Source organism: Alexandromys fortis, unplaced genomic scaffold, assembly GCF_014885135.2.
Source record: "Alexandromys fortis isolate MF-2015 unplaced genomic scaffold, M_Fortis_MF-2015_v1.1 scaffold_45, whole genome shotgun sequence".
Lineage (NCBI taxonomy): Eukaryota > Metazoa > Chordata > Mammalia > Rodentia > Cricetidae > Alexandromys > Alexandromys fortis.
The window spans coordinates 7492727-7513426 of NW_026067926.1; the positions used below are offsets into that span (position 1 = coordinate 7492727).

Here is a 20700-nt window from a genome sequence, read left to right on the forward strand (position 1 = left end):
TCTGAAGCAACAGCCAAGTTCCCAGGGTAGAAATGGTGGATTTTAAAGCCCATTTGTACTCCGGCTTAGCCTGTGGAGCAGCTGTTTCGGGTAATTCTCTAGGCTCCAAGTTTTCTCCAATTAAGGTTTCTGTATCGATCTAGTCATATCACCCGCCCCCTCACCCCCAATTCCTCGAAGCAGCACTTCACCCGAGCTTCTTAGCCATAACTATGTTGTGCTAGTTAGTACCTTATCCAAGTACTTTCCACAAGGTCTGTGACAAATTTTATGCCCCTTTTATAGAACCATCATGCTCCAGGTAGGGCCGGGCTTATTTCAAGTTCTTTACAAAACCTCCCAGGAACTGAAGAACCTGGTAATTAAAGAACGAAATGTTTTTTTTAAAAAAAATAACCTAGATGTAAAATATTTGAGGTCAGTATCTTACATAGCTTCCTCCCACACACAGCCCGTATCAATGTGAAGCGCTCCATCTGAATTACTCATCCACCTATACATCCCTCCATCTTACGCGCTCGCCTAGCTACCTGAAGTGCGCCATAACTATTATTTCCCCAAAAAACTGACTGCAAAAGGTCTTTAAGAGTTTGTGCATCTTCCGTGTTCTCATAGGGCCTGCTACTGCTGGCGAGATGGCAGCAGCAGTTCTCACATGGGGGCCGCCAGCCTTCCAGTCATAAATCTTAGCAGGTACCACAGGAACCTAAAGAGTCCTCCGCCCTTGCAGCCTCCGACGCAGGGCACGGCGCAGCCTCCACTCCCTCCGTCAAGCAGTGGGAGCCTCAGCGGCCTGGATCTAGCTGGGCGAGCGCCTAGAGACGGCGGTTGAACCGCTTCCTTCCGTTCCGCCCCCAGCGGGCCACACTCCTAAACTCTGATTGGTCGGAGTCTTTATCGGCTCCGCGCAGCTTCCCTCTCCTTTGACCTGGATTTCAAGTCATGCGCTGGCTGCCGGTTGGCCTGGCCGCCCAGAAGCCGGAGTGCCTTCTGCCCAATGAGGAGCGAGTTTCGCGAGGGCTGTCGGGGAAAGGCGGCCGGCCTATATAAGCAGGCTGCGGGGCGTTCCCTCGCGCTTCGGTCGCCTTGCGGGTGTCGGCGCAGAGTGTCTTCTGCTCGTTGAGACCGCGCGTCCAGAACGATGGCGGAAGGGGATAACCGCAGCAGCAACATGCTGGTGAGTCGCGGTCGTTGGCTTGTCCCCGGCGCTTCCTGTTAGGCCTCTTGGTCTCGGTGCCTCCAGGGGACTGCCAGGCCTGATCCTGCGGCTCCCTGCCCATCTCTACTGTGGCGGTCTCTACTGCCCATCCCCAACGTCCTTCCTGGACCGTGCACGATGAGGCAAGGACCGCAAGTGAGGAAGTGTGAGGATGGGGCCGTGGCAAGAAGGAACCTGGGTGGCAGATTAGGGCACTCGGCCGCCAGGGGCCTTGTCTAACGCTCGGGGCTCAGGCCGGAGACGTACCTGTTCCGCCCTCTTGGGTTTTAATCTCATGTTCGGTAGATTGTTTGTATGAGGGCTTCTTTTCCTCCCAAAACTTAAGCGAGGGTGGAGGGTCAAAGGGCTGCTACAGAGGTAGTTATCGCTGACGCAGAATTTGTTGTAGCTCGCTGCGAGTTCACCGCAGGAAGCCGAAAGTGGGTTCAGCGGAGAGGACAGTGGGAGGTCCTGGCACTTATCTGGGAACTGGCTAGGGGGCTCACTTTAGAATGATTAGCACGGATCTGAAGGAACTGTACGAGGTGGTATTAGAAGAGAGCACATTTTCTTCATTACAGATTTTTGAGGTTTTTTTTTTTTTTTTTTTTTTTTTTTTTTTTTTTTTTTTTTGACCAAGGTTTCATGTAGCCAATCTGGCCCTGACCTATGTATTGAGGTTTGCCTTGCATTTGTTATTCCCGTTTCCCCTCTCAAGTGCTGGGACCACAGCTGTGCATCACCAGGTCCTGCTAGTTTTACAAATATAACTGCATCATCTAGGCAAGAATGAGAGATCCTTTTGTTTTCTCTGTTGTCATTCGCCAGGGAAAGACGGAACATATCAGAAATGAAAAGAGCAACTACCAGCTTGTAGCTTCTGCGTTTGCACGTCTAAGAGCCTAAATGCCAGCAAGCTAAAAGTGTCTACAGGACAGTAGAGGATCGGGCGGGATTTTCACTTTGCATTGCTGTTTAGAGACGCTTTTTCATGTCCCCTTAAATTTCCCCTACGCACACACCCACCCTCCCACCCCACACACCAACAAACAATCCAATAGAGATACTTGCCCTGTACTCTTAAATTCCCCCTACATAACACACACACACCAGCAAACAATCCGGTAAGAGGATTAATTGATACTAAAGGAAATTGCCACGGGAGAGGACCTGTTTCCATAAAAACAATATCACTTTAAGGAGAGCAAGGCCATTAATCTTATATTTCCTGGATTTAGATATATTATCTTTACCTTTTTGTCTCAGTTTTCTCATCCTAAATAGAGGTTGTAAAAATATCTTTTCCAGTTTTGAGGCGCATGAATTGAAGTATAGCATGTGAAATGTTTAGAATTTCTAGTTTGGGTTGATATCAGTATTAAGCATGTAATATAGTCAGAAGTACTTATGACACAGATTTTATATTAATTAAAAGTAGTCCAAGTCCATATTGTGCTCTGTCATTTTCATATTCCTTTGTGAAAAGCTTATATTGTCACTTGGGTTCCGTGTGTTCCTGGGGGTTGAATCCAGGGCCCTACACAGAATGAGCAACTTCTTGTTCTAATTTCCTTCTTTATAGGGTTTAGGTCACAATAGCTCACCTTAAAGGTGTGGTTTTGACCAGCTGTCAAATATGCAGAGAAATTTGAAACCTAGCCATGATTCCACCATCAGCGATGAGGAACCATTGTGGAGGACTTTAAGTGCCTCACATAACTGAGTGGAGGAGTTTTCTCTAATTCCACAGTGACTGCCATGCCAGCATTGGAGTAATTCCAGCATACAAAGAGCTATTTTAGAAATTGTCCGGACTGACTGTTTTCTTGATGGATTTAGAAAGGCCTACATCAATAAAATGACCAATCAACAGACAGTGCCAGCCACCTGAAATGAGCGAACGCTAGAGGATCCAATTTAGTAGTGTTCTGAGCACTGCCGCATGACACTGTGGGTGAATTGGGGATATTAGTTAACCATAGTAAGCTCACTTTCATTAATATTGAAATGTTTATCCCCACATTGTGAAGCCTTGGGAATATTATGTTATTTCATGGACACAGCCCAGTGCTAAAGTGACCATTAAAGGTTGGACTTCTCCCACCCACAGATTTTTTTTTTTTCTTTCCTTTTTTGGTTTTTCAAGACAGGGTTTCTCTGTGTAGTCTTGGAGCTGTCCTGGAACTTGCTCTGTAGACCAGGCTGGCCTCGAACTCACAAGAGATCTGCCTACTGAGATTAAAGGTGTGTGCCACTGCCATCTGACGATTTTCTGTTTGTTGCCAAAATTGCAGTTTTTTATGACTTGGCTTGTTTAAGATAGCGGGCTGATGCCTTGGAAGGCTTTTATTCTTTTAGCAACCTAAGTGTTGAGATTGGTAAAGTAACACTCTGCACTGTTGACCGCATGTAGGCTGTGGAGACTGCAGGTCTGGAAGAGCAGCTGCAAGGATGGGGAGAAGTGATGCTGCTGGCCGACAGAGTCCTTCGCTGGGAAAGAGCCTGGTTTCCACCTGCCATCGCGGGCGTGGTTTCCCTGCTGTTCCTGTAAGTGAGGGCTGCTATTGCTAAGTGCTCAGATGGCTCCTAGCCTATGCTTAGAGACGCTTTTGTAATACATAATCCAAAAGAAACACCTTTTTTGCAAGCAGTTTACCCAGTTTCTAGAATTTGTAGTCCTTTTGTAAAGTTGTAATCTAATACAGTTGAGCAGATCCTGTGCATTCAAACTTCTTTTTTCAACACCCTTCCTTTGTATTCTTTCCTAATAAGTATTGACTGTTGCTGGTGACATTAACTGCTATAACTGTGACAACATGCATGCCTCCTGAAATCCACTTGTGAGGAAATTAGAAAGGAAACAGCCCCGTCTTTGAGAGGCTGTGGGCTAGGGAGTAAACACCTTTGGTTAGGAACAATGACTACTGGTTTTCTAGCTGGTTAATTTTCTTTGTTTTTAACAGGATTATCTATTATCTCGATCCATCAGTGCTGTCCGGTGTTTCCTGCTTTGTTATGTTTTTGTGCCTGGCTGACTACCTTGTTCCCATTCTAGCACCAAGGATTTTTGGCTCTAATAAATGGTAGGTGGCTATGTATGATTAGTGTACTGTGATTAATGAAGACTGTTTTATAACCATCAGACACCGGCTGGGAGTTAGTCATTGCTCTTATGTGAAGAATTTCTTAGCTGAATTCAAATGAGTGAATTTTCAGTACTATTGTCCTCCTTGTATGTCACTTTGGTCAAAAACTTGCTTTCTTTGTTATCTGTTGATGTTTATTCAATTTTATTTCTACACTTAGAGTGAGGTTTTTTTTGTTTTTGGTTTTTTCTCTTTATGGTTTTTTTAAGACAGGGTTTTTCTGTGTAGCACTGCTGTCCTGGAACTCATTCTGTAGACCAGGCTGGCCTTGAACTCAGAGATCTACTTACTTCTGTCTCCTGAGTACTGGAATTAAAGGTGTGCACTACCACTATCCCCTTAAAGAAAGTGTTGTTATTTTTATTATTGTTCCTGTTAATATGTTTTTGTTTGTTTTGGTTTGGTTTTTGGAGACAGTTTCTTTGTGTAGCCCTGCCTGTTCTGGAACTAGTTCTGTAGACCAGACTGGTCTCAAACTCAAAGAGATCTGCTTGCTTCTGCCTCCCGAGCACTGAGATTAAAGGTGTGCGCCACCACTGTCCAGCAGGCGAGGGTATCTTTTAAAGGTGCTGTTTTAAATAAGAATTGCAGAACTTTTTTAAAATTACATTTATTTATTTGGGGATGGGTGCATGTGCTAACATGCATGTGTAGCTCAGAGGGCAGCTTTCCAGAGTTTGTTCTCTCCTACCGCATATGGACCTTGGGGATGGAACTCCAGTCACCAGTCTCTGCAACATGTTCCTTTGCTAGCAAAGCCAGCTCCTTCAATGGACCTTGAACTCAAGTTTGTTTAAATGTGTCTCTTTGTGTGTGCGAGTCCTCATTTGTACACAGGAGGACAGCTGCTTGTCAAGGTCAGTGACTGGTTCTCTTGTTACACTGCCCTCTCACAAGCTTTTCTCCAACACAGAAAAGCCTCTAATTGTTAAACATTATTGGACCTTTAAGCTGTGTGGGTTGGCGCACACTGCTAATCTCAGTACTCTGGATGACAGACATTGTGATAATGAGCCCAGAGTGGGCTATACACATAACAAGGTATGGACGTGTCTTGTCTACACCAAGAGATCCTGTCACAGCCACAACCAGTGTTCCTTTACATTCCCCAAAACAAACCAAGAGGGATGTTGTGTTGAAGGCTGAGAGAGCTAGTGCATTGAGGCAGTGCAGGGGTAGTTAACCAAGTCCATTGTGAGTAGGTAAGAGTAGATTCTACTGTTGGCTACACATGAACTGTTGATCTCATTTTTACCGTTATTTGAATGATTAATCAGGACTTCCTAAGATTATAGTTAGTGGTTAAGGATTACAGTAACTATTTGAAATTCCAGTGGAATGTTGAATATCTCAGAGCTCAGTATTAAGAGTGCTTTTCCAGAACACATGGTACCCTGAGTTCTGTTCTTTGCTAGAGGAAGGAAAAACCATACATAATGAAAAGAACCAGATTTCGGAATAGATTTTTCTCTGTCAGTTGGTATTTTCAATTGATTGGTGTTCTGCCTGTGCCCTTAATTTTTTTTTTTTTTTTGTGTTTCCAAATGACAGCAAGTTATATAATCTGTAAAGATGAGAGCCTTTGTTATGTACCTTCTGGATCTGTAAGAACAAGTTCACATAAATTTGGGGAGTTAGCTTAAAATATGGTTTAAGTAAGCATGTTTCTTTAAAAAATAATGGGTCAGTGTTAGGATTTGTTCAAATTGCTTTTCCCTCACCATGAAGTATTTAAAGCTGTTATGTTTGGGGAAGTTTATGGCCTTGACATTAGCCCAGACAGCAGTTCACTAACTCATAATCCTGGAGGAAAGTCTTCAGAGAGATAAACAGTAGTTTGGTAGTGATAGCATCCATGGGGGCTGAAGAGATGGCTCAGTGGTTTAGAACACTTTTAGAAGATCCAGGTTCGATTCCCAGCACCCACATGGCAGCTCACAACTGTCTATAATTCCAAGATCTAACACACATAGACATACATGCGGACAAAACACCAGTGCACATAAAATAAACATAAATCATAAAAAAATAGCATCCATGTGATGAGGTTTATGTTTTAATTATGGATGATGTGGGAAAGAAGGAATGTTATAACCACAGTGTAGCCTTGACCATGAGCAGCTTGGATAGTCTGAAATCCTCCGACTGTTCCTGCATTTTACGGGCTAGCAGGAGAGAGGGCAGTATGGTTCTTAGCATTGATCCTTTTTAGTACTGGACCTTTTTAGTGCCACAAAAATAGCAGAGGGACAGATTAGAAATGACTTTCTTCTAGAGGCCTATCAGTTCTGTTTGGTGTTTGCATTTTCTCTCACTGGAGCTGAGTTTATAAGGAATTTGGATTGGGCTCTTCATTTTTGTCTCTCTCTGTATGTGCATGCGCATGTGCTCAGGTGTGTGTGTTTGCCACCCACATGCACTTACCCATGTGCACATGTGGAAGTCAGAGGGCAACTTTCCAGAGATTGTTTCTCTCCTTCCATGTGGGTGCTGGGGATTGAACGTGGGTCACCAGGCATGACAGTAGCATCTTTATCTTCTGAGCATCTTGCTTACCTGGTATAGAAATTATTCTACTCAAATACTCTGATGCAGCTGCTTAGAGCACTGATGGGCACAATGCAAAATTCACTTAGAGCTAAAAAATAAACTAAAGGGGGCTGAAGAGATGGCTCAGCAGTTAAGAACATTGCCTGTACTTCAAAGGTCTTGAGTTCAATTCCCAGCAACCACTTGGTGGCTCACAACCATCTGTAATTAGGTCTGGTGCCCTCTTCTGGCCTGCCAGGCATACATGTAAACACAATATTGTATACATAATAAATATTAAAAAAAGAAAGACACGCACATTCTTTTAAAAAAACTGAAATAGAAAAACCAAATCTGTATCGTGAATACAGCGCATAAAATTTGACTCCTGTTTCTGTAGTTAATCAAATGTGGCTTTAGAACCATTAATCTATCAAAAGTTAGTACACAAGGACTGGTGAGGTGGATCAGCTGGTAAAGGTGCCTGCCGCCAATCCTGATTACCTGAGTTTGAAACCTGGGGTCCACATGGTGGAAGGAGAGAAATGACTTCCATAGGTTGTCTTCTCACTTCTGCATGTATACCATGTTGTGCATTCATAATATGTATACACACCCAAGCGCGCGCACACACACACATATCCGTGAGCACACTTTATGTAAAAGATGTTCCTTTTTTGTGAAAGGTGTCTTAATATAGGGGCTGGAAAGGTCTCAAAGGTTAAGAACACTGTCCCCCTTTAGAGGACCTGCGTTCGATTCCCAGTACCCACAACTGTCTATAACTCTAGTTCTAGGGGATCCAACACCCTCTAGATCTGGCCTCTATAGGCACCAGCCACTTTATATGTGTATAGACATGTAGTGAGGAGGCGAGCAGGCCTGCTTTCCTGCCTCCCGGCTCCCAGCCATCTGGCTAGCTTATGTTCCAAAATAACAACATACAAATTGTATTCTTTTAAACACTGCTTGGCCCATTAGCTCTAGCCTCTTACTGGCTAATTCTCACATCTTGGTTAACCCATTCCTAATAATCTGTGTAGCACCACGAGGTGGTGGTTTACCGGGAAAGATTCAGCATGTCTGACCTGGCAGCTGGCTCCATGGCGGCTGCCTCACTGCCTTCTACCCAGCATTCTGTTCTCTTTACTCCACCTACCTAATTTTCTGTCCTATCAAAGGGCCAAGGCAGTTTCTTTATTAACCAGTGAAAGTAACACATTAGACAGATGACCCTCCTCCATCATAGACAAATATGTAGGCAAAACTCTTACACACATAAAGTAAAAGTAACATAATTTTTAAAAAGTTGCAATCAGTGGTGACCCATTGTTTTTCCTTTCCTGAGATGTGTGGAGGCCCCACCTGTGTTCTGAGCACTTAGGAGCAGACACAGAATGATCAGGAGTTTTAACTTATCCAGTCATTGGCTCATATATAGCTATAATCTTAGCACCTTACAGTGCTAAGGCAGGAGGATCGTGAGTTCAGGGGCAGCCAGAGCGAGATTTCTCTCTCAAGAAAATTAATAACTAAATAAACTGTATGATCGCCATTTACTTATAACAAAAAGAGAACTCTCTTTTCTAGGACCACCGAACAACAGCAAAGATTTCATGAAATCTGCAGTAATCTTGTAAAAACACGACGCAGAGCTGTGGGCTGGTGGAAACGCCTCTTTTCGCTGAAGGAAGAAAAGCCTAAAATGGTATTTTGTTTTTGTGTTTTTTTTTTTTTTTTAACTTACTAAAATGTGAACCAAAATACTGAGTTTACAGTGATTTCAGTCTAGTAACAGCCTTTTTAGGGATGAAATTCAATACCTACTACCCTTTGTTGTAATGCCTACATATATTCATGAGTGTTGTATGTGGTAGACTAAACCATTGAAAGGTAACATTTATCTTTGTATATAACTTTATTATAGTAGAGAGAAGATTTTTTCCTCATGCTGAAGTAAAAGACAATACATAAAAACATGTTCTTGTCTCTTAGCTTAAAGTTGTAAACTGAAAAGGTAACATAGTTTATATTTCAAAGCATTAATCTGTATAGACAGTAATGCCAAGAGGGAATGTATCTACATTTTATAAAAGAAAAGTAATAAAAATGATATTTTTCCAGCCTCTAAAGGAAAGCTGTCTAAGCCCACAGTGGCTGTGTGTATGGAGTGGAGCATGGTGCTCTGGTCCTGTAGAGTGGGGAGAAAAGCCTTTGTGCTTGCTCGCTGTGCGCAGTGTGGAGTGGTGCAGCAAACCGCAGAGTTGCCCTTGGTGATCTGCTGCTTAGAGCTGACGAGTTCTCGTTCTTTTCTTTAACAGTACTTCATGACCATGATCATTTCTCTTGCTGCCGTGGCTTGGGTGGGACAGCAAGTTCACAACCTGCTTCTCACCTACCTGATTGGTAAGTCATTGAGGAAACATCACATGTGCATCTTAGCAGGGAAGTCTAACTTGTAGTGTGGTCAGCAGGTAGAGAAGTGGGTATTCCCAGGACCTGTGGAAGTGTAGCACAGTGACAACTGAAGACTCCAGCCATGCTGGGGACATAGCTCAGTTGGTAGTGCTTGCCCTGTGTGTGCCAAGCCCTTAGGTTTGATACCCAGTACTAGACAAAACTAATCCAACACTTAGGACCTAAATGAAGAAGGTGCAGAAGTCCAAAGTCATTCCCAGGTATGTGCTGTATGTCACATTCAAAACCAGCCTGGACTACATGAGATCCTTTCTCAAGAACAAAGAGATTGGGGGCTGGAGAGATGGCTCAGAGGTTAAGAGCATTGCCCGCTCTTCCAAAGGTCCTGAGTTCAATTCCCAGCAACCACATGGTGGCTCACAACCATCTGTAATGGGGTCTGGTGCCCTCTTCTGGCCTGCAGGCATATATACACAGACAGAATATCGTATACATAATAAATAAATAAATATTTAAAAAAAAAAAAGAACAAAGAGATTAATCCAAGTCAGGACTTAAGATAGGGCTCCACGGTTAAAAGCACTTGTTTGGTTCAGTTTCCAGCACTCATGCTGGCGCACAATGGCCTCTAACTCCAGGCTCAGAGAATCTCATAGTCAGCATTTAAGCAAATCACTTGTGATTACATAAGGATCTTAAAGAAGTCTGGCCCTTGTTCTGTGGGAGGTGAAAAGTAGTGGGATAGGAAGCGCAGTGCTGGAGCACGATGCACAGGCCGTGGGAAGGCATGCTGGGACGGGATCCTGTGGGCCAGTGCATCTCCTATTCTCCAGAGTGTACTTGCTTTCAACTGTGAGTTAGATTCTGTTTCCTCAACTTCATTTCTTTATTTCAAGTGACTTTTGTGCTGTTGCTTCCTGGACTAAATCAACACGGAATCATCTTGAAGTATATTGGAATGGCCAAAAGGGAGATAAACAAGCTTCTCAAGCAAAAAGAAAAGAAAAACGAATAATGTGGCTTCAGTGGAGTGCGCCCTGCCCCTGGGAACAGTTGTGCTGCGCTGTCTGGATACTAAAATGTTACAGTGGCCCATTGCTCCCTTCCCTCTGCCCTTGTTAATAGATTCGCACAGGCCAGGCTTTGTGCTGTGTCTAGCCAGGTGTAGCTGGGTGCATTCCCATCAGTAGAACTTGTTTTACTGAATTTTTATTTTTTTGACAACTTCCTCTAAAATCCTAGGGTGGTGAACTTTGCTCTTTCGTCCAGTGAACTGTGATTTTGGGTAACTGTTGATGTTTGCTTTAGCTGTGTTCAAGGTAGTGGTCTGTGGCTACAGGAAGCTGGTTCTACTGTCTGCTTCCACAGTCTGCTTAACAAGCTGTCTTGTCTTTGTGAGTAAAGTGACCACTTTTGATGAAGAGACCACTTAAGATTCATTCCTGATTTTCCACAGTGGGAGAATGCCCATGGAATAGGATAAAATTGCACACCCTAGTGTATGAAATGTAGCAGATTTAGGAGGCATTGCCCCTTGGTTCAGATGAGGAATCTGCCAACTTAGACTGACCTCATTCCCTTTGTGCTGCTTCAGGTTAGTCCTTGAACAACTTTTGAACAATAATCTTCCAGAACATCATATTTGAAAATCTTAGCACTCTCTTTGTTCTGGATTTTCAGCTGACTTAAAATGTCTCTGACTTTACTCCAAGACTAGCTAGGGATATAAAAGTCTCTTTTGTTCTCTCAGTAGAAAACTAGAACATCTATTAATTTTTAAGATCAGATAAAAAGTCTTTAAAAATAAGTCCGGAAATCCCCCCCCCCCCAGCCCCTCGCCATGATGCTGGCTGTATTTCAGTGGCTCCGGGTTTACACTTGGAAGCAGTGTCTACACTGGTGTTTGACTTTCCCCTTGCAGGTTGTAGCTGAGACAGACTGCTGACGTAGCTGGGTAGCGTTTGTAACTCCTTAAGCTTTATAGGTAGACTTTTAGATAGACTTTTCGAGCAGTTGAAATCTTCAGGACTGAACCTCTGAGGGCCAAAATAGGACACATTTGGGAACAACTCTTTAACCCATGAACTAGCTGTATCATAGTTTGTGGATCCATTGCACTGATCTGTGAAGCCTAAACCTTGTGCATCTGCCTCTGTTTTCTCACCTCCCCAGCACTGTAAACAGTGGGACCTGTTGTAGCATGTGTTTGTTCGTTTATTTTTAATGTTTCATGACACCCACCTTAATTTTACATGTTTTCTTGTAAATAAGCCTGCCTTCCTACCTGGAATTTTGTGTGTGTGTGTGTGTGTGTGAATAATACATGTTCTACCAATTAACTACTTTGGCAGTTTTAATCATTTCTTCTACTTTGTTTTGTGTAAAAGCGGGATAATTAAAAAAAAAATCTGGAACCTCTTTGTCTCACTTTTGTTAACTGTTCAGGTTTATGAATCTAATTAGTAACCTCCCTGTTATAGACCTGCCCTCCAAGGTACTCTTAAAAGGAACACCCAGGCATTGTGCTAGATAGGGAAACACTGGAGAGGGGAGGGACCGATAGGGGGCAGAAAGAGGCTCAAAAGAACACGTACTTTTTCATCCAACACAGCTGGTTGATAATTGGTAGACGTCTGCTTTTTAAAATTACACTGCAAGTTGGATGCTTTAACTTGGGGTCTCATCAGGAACAGGCTGGAGGTCTCAAGCCAAGATTATCACAACTCCTGTGGTTGTCTGAGGCTTTGAAATTGCTAACTTGTAATGTCAAGAATTGGTTCAAAATCAAAAAGAAGCACTGGTCTTCAACCATGCATCTGTAGCACCTGCTCAGCTATATGTGGTTTTAGCCTAAGTTCCCTTTGGAAGGCTGGTCTGAGTGCCCTCATGAGGTTCTGTTATTCCAAGGCCTATGTGGAGACATTTGAAATGAGCAGGGTCAAGAAGAAAAGTGTGTGGGTCCTGAAAGCTTCCTCATACCCTGTAGGGTACGGAAGCTTTGGTGTTTTTAGGCAGTCCCAAGCCCAGGCTGGCTTTGGCCTCCTGATCTTCCTGCCTTCACCTCTCAAGTGTTAGGATTCCAGGCTATTATTTTAAAAGGGTTTTAAAGTGTAGTTAAATGCCAGCCACTCATTTTTCTCCAGGTTCTATAGTTTGTCTCTAACAAATCACAGATGTGAGTCAGTTTCGACAGGGTTCTTTGTTCTACTTCCCTTCTGCCCAGCATCTTGAGTTTCTTACCCATTTCTACACAGGTTCCCTCCCCTAGGAGCTCCTCATCATTGTGGAAGCATCCAGTTGCTGTGGCTCACCAAGCCTACATAGCAGGACCCTGTGGGATCAGCTAGGAAGTCCCCATCAAGGAGTCTAGTTTCTTAGACTTTTAACTACCATCCTCCCACCCCCACCTTGCTTTGAGTTCCTGAAATTTTCATATCGGGTCCATTTAAAATGTTTTCTTTTTCCTTTTTTTTTTTTTTCTTTTTAGGTTTTTCGAGACAGTGTTTCTCTGTAGCTTTGGAGCCTGGCTCTTGTAGACCAGGCTGGCCTTGAACTCACAGAGATCCCCGCCTGCCTCTGCCTCCTGAGTGCTGGGATTAAAGGCGTGCGCCACCACTGCCCGGCAAGATGACAGTTTTCTTGCCTGTGAAATGGAGACTATATCACAGATCTCAGCATTTGTTAGGAGCTAAGCTATGAAAACAGTTCCTTTAGGGGAGGTGTGGCAACTTCCCAGGTAACAGATATCCTCTGAGCACTTCACATTGCCACCCTGGCTGACTGTGGCCCTATCTTGATTAGCTGTCTGTCTCTGCCTACAACTGGAATTTCCTAAGGATTGGAGCTGCTGCTTTTGCCCCATCACTCCAAGTACCTGGTGCAACAGTTGAGTAAGGGAGGTGTGCAGTGTACTGAGAAGGTGTACATTTCTATGTCCTTCCTATGGAAACCCTTGTAAACAAGTGTTGGGACTGGAGAGATGGTGCAGCTGTTAACACTGGTGGTGGAGCACGCCTTTAATCCCAGCACTCTGGAGGAAGAGACAGGTGGATCTCTGTGAGTTCAAGGCCAGCCTGCCTGGTCTACAAGAAAGAGCTAGAGCCAGGACAGGCTCCAAAACTACAGAGAAACCTGGTCTCAAAAAAACAAAAACAAAACAATACTGGCTGCTCTTCTAGAGGTCCCCAGTTCAATTCTGTGCAACCACATGGTAGCTCACAACCATCTATAATGTGATCTGATGCCCTCTTCTGGCATGCAGGCTTACATGCAGATAGAGTACTCAGTACTCATAAATCTTTGCTGTTAGTCGTGGTGGTGGTGGCAGTGGGCACACCTTTTATCCCAGATTCTGCCCAGGAAGCAGAGGTAAATCTCCATGACTTTGGAACCAGCCTGGTCTCCAGAGTGAGTTCCAGAACAATCGGGGGTGGGAGGTGGGAGTATACAGAGAAAATAGAAGAAAACAAAAAACCCTGAAAAAAAGAAATGTTCTTCTAACTGTAGCCTGCTAAGAAAGCAAACTGCACATTTTTAGCAAACAGAACAAGGTAAGTGTACAAAGGAGCTAGCACATCGAGGGCATTGGGGAGAATGGTGAGTCTGAGGCCAGTCTGAACTACATAGCTCTAGACCTGTGCTCAAAATCCTAATAAACTTTGGAAAAAACAAATGGTCCTTGGACGGCGTGAGCTATGCTAGGCAATGAAGATTCCCCTGAGATGAGGGAAAGGGATGGCTGGGACACTGAGGCAGTGCTCACTACACTGAATACCTTTGCCAGGTAGGCAGGTAATCAGTCCCAGAAGGGTCACTAATCTGAGGGCAGCCCCCCCCCCCGTGCCCCTCCCTACATAATAAAAGACTGAAGAGGAGAAGAAAAAGGCGACCCTGGTAGTAATCCTACTACCAGGATGCTGAGTTAGGATTATCATTAATCTGTGGACAGCATGGGCCATTATTGATGAGATTCTATCTCCAAAAGGCAAACCCAAATCAAACCAATCAAATTACTCAAAAAAAAAAAAAAAATCAGCTGTTGTGGTACATGCATTTAATTCCAGCACTAGGAGTCAGAGGCTGTCAACCAGGCAGAAGTCACCCTGGTCTACACACTTCCAGCACAGCCGTAGCTACCTAGTGAGGTTCATTAACTCAGACAAAACAAAAAACCCAAGAAAAGTTGACTGTGGTGTTAATGCGAGGACCCTAGAGGCTGAGGCAGGAGGATTGCGGCGAGTTCCGGACTACCATGAACTACAGCGCAAGACCTAAAGAGTTAAGAGTTCAGCCTTCCACTCTCAAACGCCCCGCCCTTGCATTGATCTTCCTATCAGAAATCACCCACACTTTTTTGCTTTGGGCGTGTGACAATAAAGTCTCGCGATAGCACTTCCGCTTCCCATAACTCCGTGCGTTCGGCCCTCCCACCCTCTTTCGGCCATCTTCCCGCGCCGGTGAGTGACTTTCTGGGGAGCTCCGTGCTCATCCTCCGGCATCCGCGCCATCCCTCTACCCCGGGGCCCGACTTCGGGATCCCGCGGGCTCATCGAGCCCTTCCGTGGTCGCAGCCTCCGTCTGTGCGGGTCGGGGCCGCCATGGGCGACTCATTGCGGGAGCTGGCCCACGGCCGCAGGCTGGGCTCCGCTCGGCCCGGCGGGAACGGTGGCCGGCGTGGGCCCTGCGGCTTCTTGTGTTTGCGGGCGCTCCAGAGTCCCGAGCGCCGCAAGCAGCCGTGGCCACTGCCATTGGGGTCTCCGCCCAGCCTCTCACTGCTAAGTTAGGGAAAAGCAAGTCGGGGTTTGCCCTTTGCACGTGAAATGCGCCTTCGCTGCGTCCCCACGCCCTGTGCGAGCCGTGTAAGAAGCCGCGGGGCCCCGTCGCCTAATGCTTTTGCTCCTAGGAGGCTTGTCGGCACCTAAAAGTGAGTTGCCCTAACCGCCGACACTGCTGACTTGGAAAACCTTGGCAGATGTTTGCCAGAACTTTCAAACTTGGGCTGTATTGACAGCCTCTCCGTACCTTCCGTTTGGCCAGCCGATAAGTCCCGCTGTTCCTAAGGTTATCTTCTCCGTAATGAGTCTGGGCTTGGGTCACTTTTCTCGGGCTATTTGTGTGCCGGTTGGCCTGAACGTGAATGTCTTGAGTGAGTAGATACCGAGTGCAGGAGAACAGGGCAGTTGTCGGGAACTTTGCCGGGTTTGGCAATGTTGCTGTACACCTATGGTGGGAGTAGGAAGACGAGTTTCACAGGCCTGGTGCATGGTTGGATGTTGATGCATGCATATCCCGTGTTTTCTTTCCTCAGCCACCATGGTGCGCATGAACGTCCTGGCCGATGCTCTCAAAAGCATCAACAATGCAGAGAAGAGAGGCAAACGCCAGGTCCTCATCAGGCCCTGCTCCAAAGTCATCGTTCGGTTCCTAACCGTGATGATGAAGCACGGTGAGTGTTGACGGGTAAGGAGATAGTCCTAAAGGAAGCCAAGGCAGAGCGGCTATACCTGGGAGCTGAGACAGGGCAACGGAGGGTCAGTGGGGGAGGGAGGAGTGCAAATGGAACGCTGACTTGGGAGAAGCAAGCTTGTGTCTGGGCTTAAATGACCCAGGTCACTGCAAGCCAGGGTTCCTGAGCCCCCAAGACTTGAGTTGTGAGGAAAGGTTCCCGGCCTTGGGAGAGTACTACTGTGAATACGGGGGTGTGGGGGGTGATTGTGCTAAAATGTTTTTGGGTGTTAAATCTTCACGTGATGCTGAGTTTTAAGAATTCTGATAGAATCAGACACGGGGGAGAAAATAGGTAAAAAGCAGTGCTGGGGGCATAAAGGTTTAGGTCTGGACTGGTTGGTGTCTTTGGTTTGAAAACAGTCACTTGCTTTACAGGTTACATTGGTGAATTTGAAATCATTGACGACCACAGAGCTGGGAAGATCGTCGTGAACCTCACCGGCAGGTTGAACAAGGTAAGACCCTTCATTTTGTATTTGCCTGCAAGTTATGCCCACTGCTGTCAGCCTTGCTCCACTTCCCTAATTTAAGGGATTGGCTAAGGGGACGCTTTTTAAACTACAAGTCAGTTGTTACCTTTGGTTGCTTGTTCAAGTTTTTGGTCAGTTTGTGTGAGACAGAGCTAGGCCTTGGTAACCCCGTTGACTTAGCGATTTCAGAAGCTTCAGTTGATGACTTCGGATATAAACAATTCAATTTCTTAGTGCTAGTGGAGTGCTGGATTCGTTTTGTTTTTCAAGTTGGGGTCTCTGTAGACAGACAGGTTGTCCTTTAAGTCAGATCTCTGTCTCCAGTGCATTGTTGGATTAAAGGGATGCGTTGCACAGGTCCTGCAGTGTGCTGGATAATGGAATCGTCAAGTGTTTGACAGTGTAGGTCACAGTTGTGTCTGAGGTCTAGACTGCCTGTCAGTTTTAACCGTCATCAGCATAACCAAATAGACTATTTGAGTCCTGTCTTTGACTAACTAAATAGATAGCTGGTGTTTGGGGCAGTGACAGTAAGCCATTCATGTGTGGCCCTGGTCCATTGGTTTCTGATGTGCAAGGAGTTTGAGAACCTCTAGTACAGCGGTTCTCGGTCTGGGTCTCAACCCCTTTGAGGATTGAGTGACCCTTTTGCAGTTTTCATTGGAAAACTGATTATTTTGTGCGGAGGGGCGGGGGAAGGTTTGAGATGGTTTCTCTATAACAGCTCTGGTTGTCCTGGAACTCTTTGTTGTAGATCAGGCTAGGCTTGAACTCAGATCGCCTGCCTCTCCCTCCCCAGTGCTGGGATTAAAGGTGTGTGTGTCACCACGCCCAGTTGATGAATGTATTTACAGCAAAATTACAGTTACGAAGTAGAACAAAAATGATTTGATAGTTGGGGTCACTACAAATGGGGAACTGTATTAAATGATCACAGCATTAGGAAGGTCTAGTCCCATGGCCAGTGGCAATTGAGTTGAAATTCTTTTCTGTGAAGGTTTTTGTTTTACAAAGTTGGTTCTCAATATTCAGACCTTAGCACTACTGCTTGCAAAGTCTTCGAAAGATGGTGAAGAGTTGGCAGTGCTAGTTTTGAGTCACTGTTGCAGTGCAGACCCATCCCACATGTGGCTTTTTTTGTTTTTGTTTTTTTGAGGGAGTTTCTCTGGTTTTGGAGCCTGTCCTGGAACTAGCTCTTGTAGACCAGGCTGGTCTCGAACTCAGATCGCCTGCCTCTGCCTCCCGAGTGCTGGGATTAAAAGAGTGCACCACCACCACCCCGCCCACCATGTGCTTTTTGAAGCGGGAGAATATCTGTCCTGTTTTGTTTGCCCTGATTTTAGGTAACTTGAGTCATGCTCTTGTCTCTGGTCAGTTAATTAACCTGGTGCAGGTAGAACAGCATGTGGTGCAGTGCTCTTGTGTAGGTCATCTTCCCTATGAGAGAATAATGCCCATTGCCCTCAAGAAAGAGGTTGGGGCTGGAGAGAGATGGCTCACTGACTGCTCTTCCAGAGGACCCGGGTTCAATTCCCAGCACCCACATGGCAGCTCACAACTGTCTGAAGTAGTTGCAGGGGATCTGACACTTTCACACCAAAGCACATAAACAATAAAATATTTTTAAAAGAAAGAGGTTTACCCTTACTATGGATTAGGTGTTAGCGATTGTAAGATGTTAGAGTCTGGCCTTCATCTCATCCCTGCTTGTGCTTGGTTAAGAGAGGGCTGTTTTGTCTGTTACTTCTGAGAGCTTTTCCATAGCTGGAATAAAGCTCTAGGGTCCATGACAGCCAGCAGACAGTCAGAATGGCAGTCTTTTGGGGGTGGGGGGAATACAATCTGAAGCTTTTGGATGGCCTTTGCCAAGTTCTTTCATAGTTACTTCGGTGTGTGACCTCAATTCTTACATGGTTGTCCTGGGTGGTCATTCTGGGTTCTTAGAGGAAGGGGTAATCTGAACTGTACAGGATGTTGAGTATAAACAGTGGGGGCCTTTTCTTTCTGCAGCTGTACTACTCAGTCCTGCTTGAGGATTTGCAGTCAGTGGTGAAGGTGGAGCTCTTTTTTCTGGGGGAGTAGCAGAGATGATGGCCTAGAATTAGTTGTGAGAACACTGTTGCCTGCCTGTTACTACCCTCCCTCAGGGTGGCAATGTGGAGAGGCAGGCAGGGATGGGCATTTGTTACTTAGATGTTCTGTATTGTAGCTTTTAGTTAATAGTTTTATTGTTGGGCAGCCCTACTAAAAGATGGCTTTTGTTTGCTTAGCTAGCTACTACTAAGCTTGCAACCCTCTTGAACTGTAAAAATGAAATTTTGATTGCAATTTTACTTGGTCCCAGTTCTGTATAATGAGATATGTTTTAGGGGAACTACCATTTGGCCCAAAGTCATTTGACCTTACTTGACATGGCTCTTTCCTGTAGGCAGGGGTGTATAGTCTTGTTTGGGTATAGATGTACATGCATGTGTGGATGATGATTCCGGGGAAGGATCGGCCCTGGCTGTCCTAGAACTTTCAGTTTCAACCTCTTGAGTCCCCTGCTCAGTGTTTGAATGGAATTTATAGAAAAAGGTATGCACGGGGTAGGTGCCTGTAATGTGGGTATTGGTTTTTGAACCATTGACTCTCAAGCAGGTATGAAAGCCATATCTTGTTTTAGATTTTTGGTAAGGTTTAAAGAATTTATTTTGTTTTCTTTTACAGTGTGGAGTGATAAGCCCTAGATTTGATGTGCAACTCAAAGACCTAGAAAAATGGCAGAACAATCTGCTCCCGTCCCGTCAGTTTGGGTGAGTTGACTTTCTACAATTAAAAATTAATGGTGATAAAGATTAATGCTTTGAAATGTTGGGATATGGCTGGGCTTGAGCTGAGGTTTGTTGATATAGCAGTGGCTGTCTTCCTAACTAGTTGACTTTAGTTTAAGTTCTCTAACATGTGGGTCCAGGGATGAACCTCAGATTAACAGGCATGACAGAAGCACCTTTACCCTCCAAGTCATTTCACTGGTCCAATGCCTTCTAATTAGGGTCTCACTGATCTAGAACTCTGATTGCCTGTTTCTTCCTCCAAAGTGTTGGGATTTAAGGGCCTGTGCAACCATGCCCAGGTTCGTCTTTGTTTTCTGTCAGGGCAGAGTGTAGCTGGGGTCTCTAGATTTCCTCCTTTGTTCTAGGATTCATTCCTATGCACTGCCCCCTGGTTGGGCACCAGCTTTCCTAAGCAGCATCAATCTCTCTCCTCCCAGGAAGGCAGGCTTGAGCAGAGGGAGGGAGGCATGGTTGGAATGTTGACACTCAAGTTGCTATTTCTTTCCTCCATAGCTTCATTGTACTGACCACCTCAGCTGGCATCATGGACCATGAAGAGGCAAGACGAAAGCACACGGGAGGGAAAATCCTGGGATTCTTTTTCTAGAGATGTAAAACATAAATAAAGAGCCTTTATGGACTGTGCTCAGGGTCAGTCCTTTTGAACCTTTCCAGCATAATAGCAAATGGCTGGCTGTGCTGACTGGTGACACTTCTTTCAAAGCTACTAAGAAAGTCCTGTGATCATGCCCTTACTTGAGTCCCGGTTGGTGTTCCAGCCACTATGGTTGCAGTCCAGTGGTGTTCAGCTGTGGGACTTGACATAAATAATGAAAGCATGACCATGTATGTGCCTTAAGGAGGTCCCTTTTGCACCACTCCTACAGCAAACTATGAGTTTGTGCGACAGTAACATCTGCATAAAATGGTAAATGACAATGTGGTGCTTTGAGAGTCCAGGGTGGGTCCTGTCGCGTTTCTTTGCCTGCATCCCCCTTTTATCACCCAGATTTGGCAGCACTATCTCTGTTATCTCTCTTAGAGTTGATCCCTTAAAAATGTCTTTTTTGATATTAAGACTCAGTGGTGGCATAGGCCCTTAATCCCAACAGAGACAGGCAGATCTCTGAGTTTGATTGAGCCCAGCCTGGTCTACAGAGTGAGATCCAGGACAGGCTCCAAAGCTACACAGAAACCCTGTCTTAAACAAGTCTAAAAAAGACTCAGTTTGAAAGATTTTTTATATATATATATATATATATATGCGCCAGTTGAAGGTGTTGCTCACTTACATTGCATACCTTGGGTTGTCAAGTGCCCTGCCAGAGTGATTTAGGGCAGTTACTATGGAAAATATGAACGGTTGGCTTGGTTTGTGTCTGGTGGGTGGACCAAAGCTGCCTATCAGAAAAGGGAGAGAGGGGGTGATGGTCCCAGGGTAGTGCCTCAGTAACCTGTCTTCCCACTAAGTTTGACCCCTGTAGCTTCCATCACCTCAGTCCCAGAGACTGAACTGTGGGCTTAGAGGACATTGATATCCAAGTGGTACCATTTAAAGTAGATGTGTGGTTCTGGTCCTTTGGGACACCTGCCTAGTAGAGCGCGCTATTTCTGAA

General features: G+C 45.1%; 2 protein-coding genes across 3 annotated transcripts; both read left to right on the plus strand.

Annotated features, from left to right (window-relative positions):
- Positions 1-1016: 1016 nt before the first annotated feature.
- On the plus strand, positions 1017-11705 carry Arl6ip1 (ADP ribosylation factor like GTPase 6 interacting protein 1). Its single transcript, XM_050143251.1, has 6 exons — positions 1017-1177; positions 3612-3745; positions 4162-4281; positions 8464-8581; positions 9195-9279; positions 10188-11705. The coding sequence occupies exons 1-6, from the start codon at positions 1142-1144 to the stop codon at positions 10304-10306; spliced, it is 612 nt and encodes a 203-aa protein (XP_049999208.1). The 5' UTR covers positions 1017-1141; the 3' UTR covers positions 10307-11705.
- Positions 11706-14653: 2948 nt separating this feature from the next.
- Rps15a (ribosomal protein S15a) lies at positions 14654-19771 on the plus strand. 2 transcript variants are annotated; one of them, XM_050143359.1, is made up of 5 exons: positions 14654-14747; positions 15599-15736; positions 16174-16253; positions 18978-19063; positions 19598-19771. In XM_050143359.1, the coding sequence occupies exons 2-5, from the start codon at positions 15604-15606 to the stop codon at positions 19689-19691; spliced, it is 393 nt and encodes a 130-aa protein (XP_049999316.1). In that variant the 5' UTR covers positions 14654-14747; positions 15599-15603; the 3' UTR covers positions 19692-19771. The 2 variants fall into 2 exon arrangements, with proteins under 2 accessions (XP_049999316.1, XP_049999315.1); XM_050143358.1 differs by lacking the exon at positions 14654-14747 and adding an exon at positions 15076-15214.
- The last annotated feature ends 929 nt before the right edge of the window (positions 19772-20700 follow it).

Coding starts and splice junctions, on each gene's coding strand:
- Arl6ip1 (XM_050143251.1), top strand. CDS start 1,142: ATGGCGGAAGGGGATAACCGCAGCAGCAACATGCTG. Junction 3,746..4,161: donor GTGGTTTCCCTGCTGTTCCT/GTAAGTGAGGGC, acceptor TGTTTTTAACAG/GATTATCTATTATCTCGATC. Junction 4,282..8,463: donor ATTTTTGGCTCTAATAAATG/GTAGGTGGCTAT, acceptor TCTCTTTTCTAG/GACCACCGAACAACAGCAAA.
- Rps15a (XM_050143358.1), top strand. CDS start 15,178: ATGCTTTTGCTCCTAGGAGGCTTGTCGGCACCTAAAA. Junction 15,215..15,598: donor AGGCTTGTCGGCACCTAAAA/GTGAGTTGCCCT, acceptor TTCTTTCCTCAG/CCACCATGGTGCGCATGAAC. Junction 16,254..18,977: donor TCACCGGCAGGTTGAACAAG/GTAAGACCCTTC, acceptor TTTCTTTTACAG/TGTGGAGTGATAAGCCCTAG.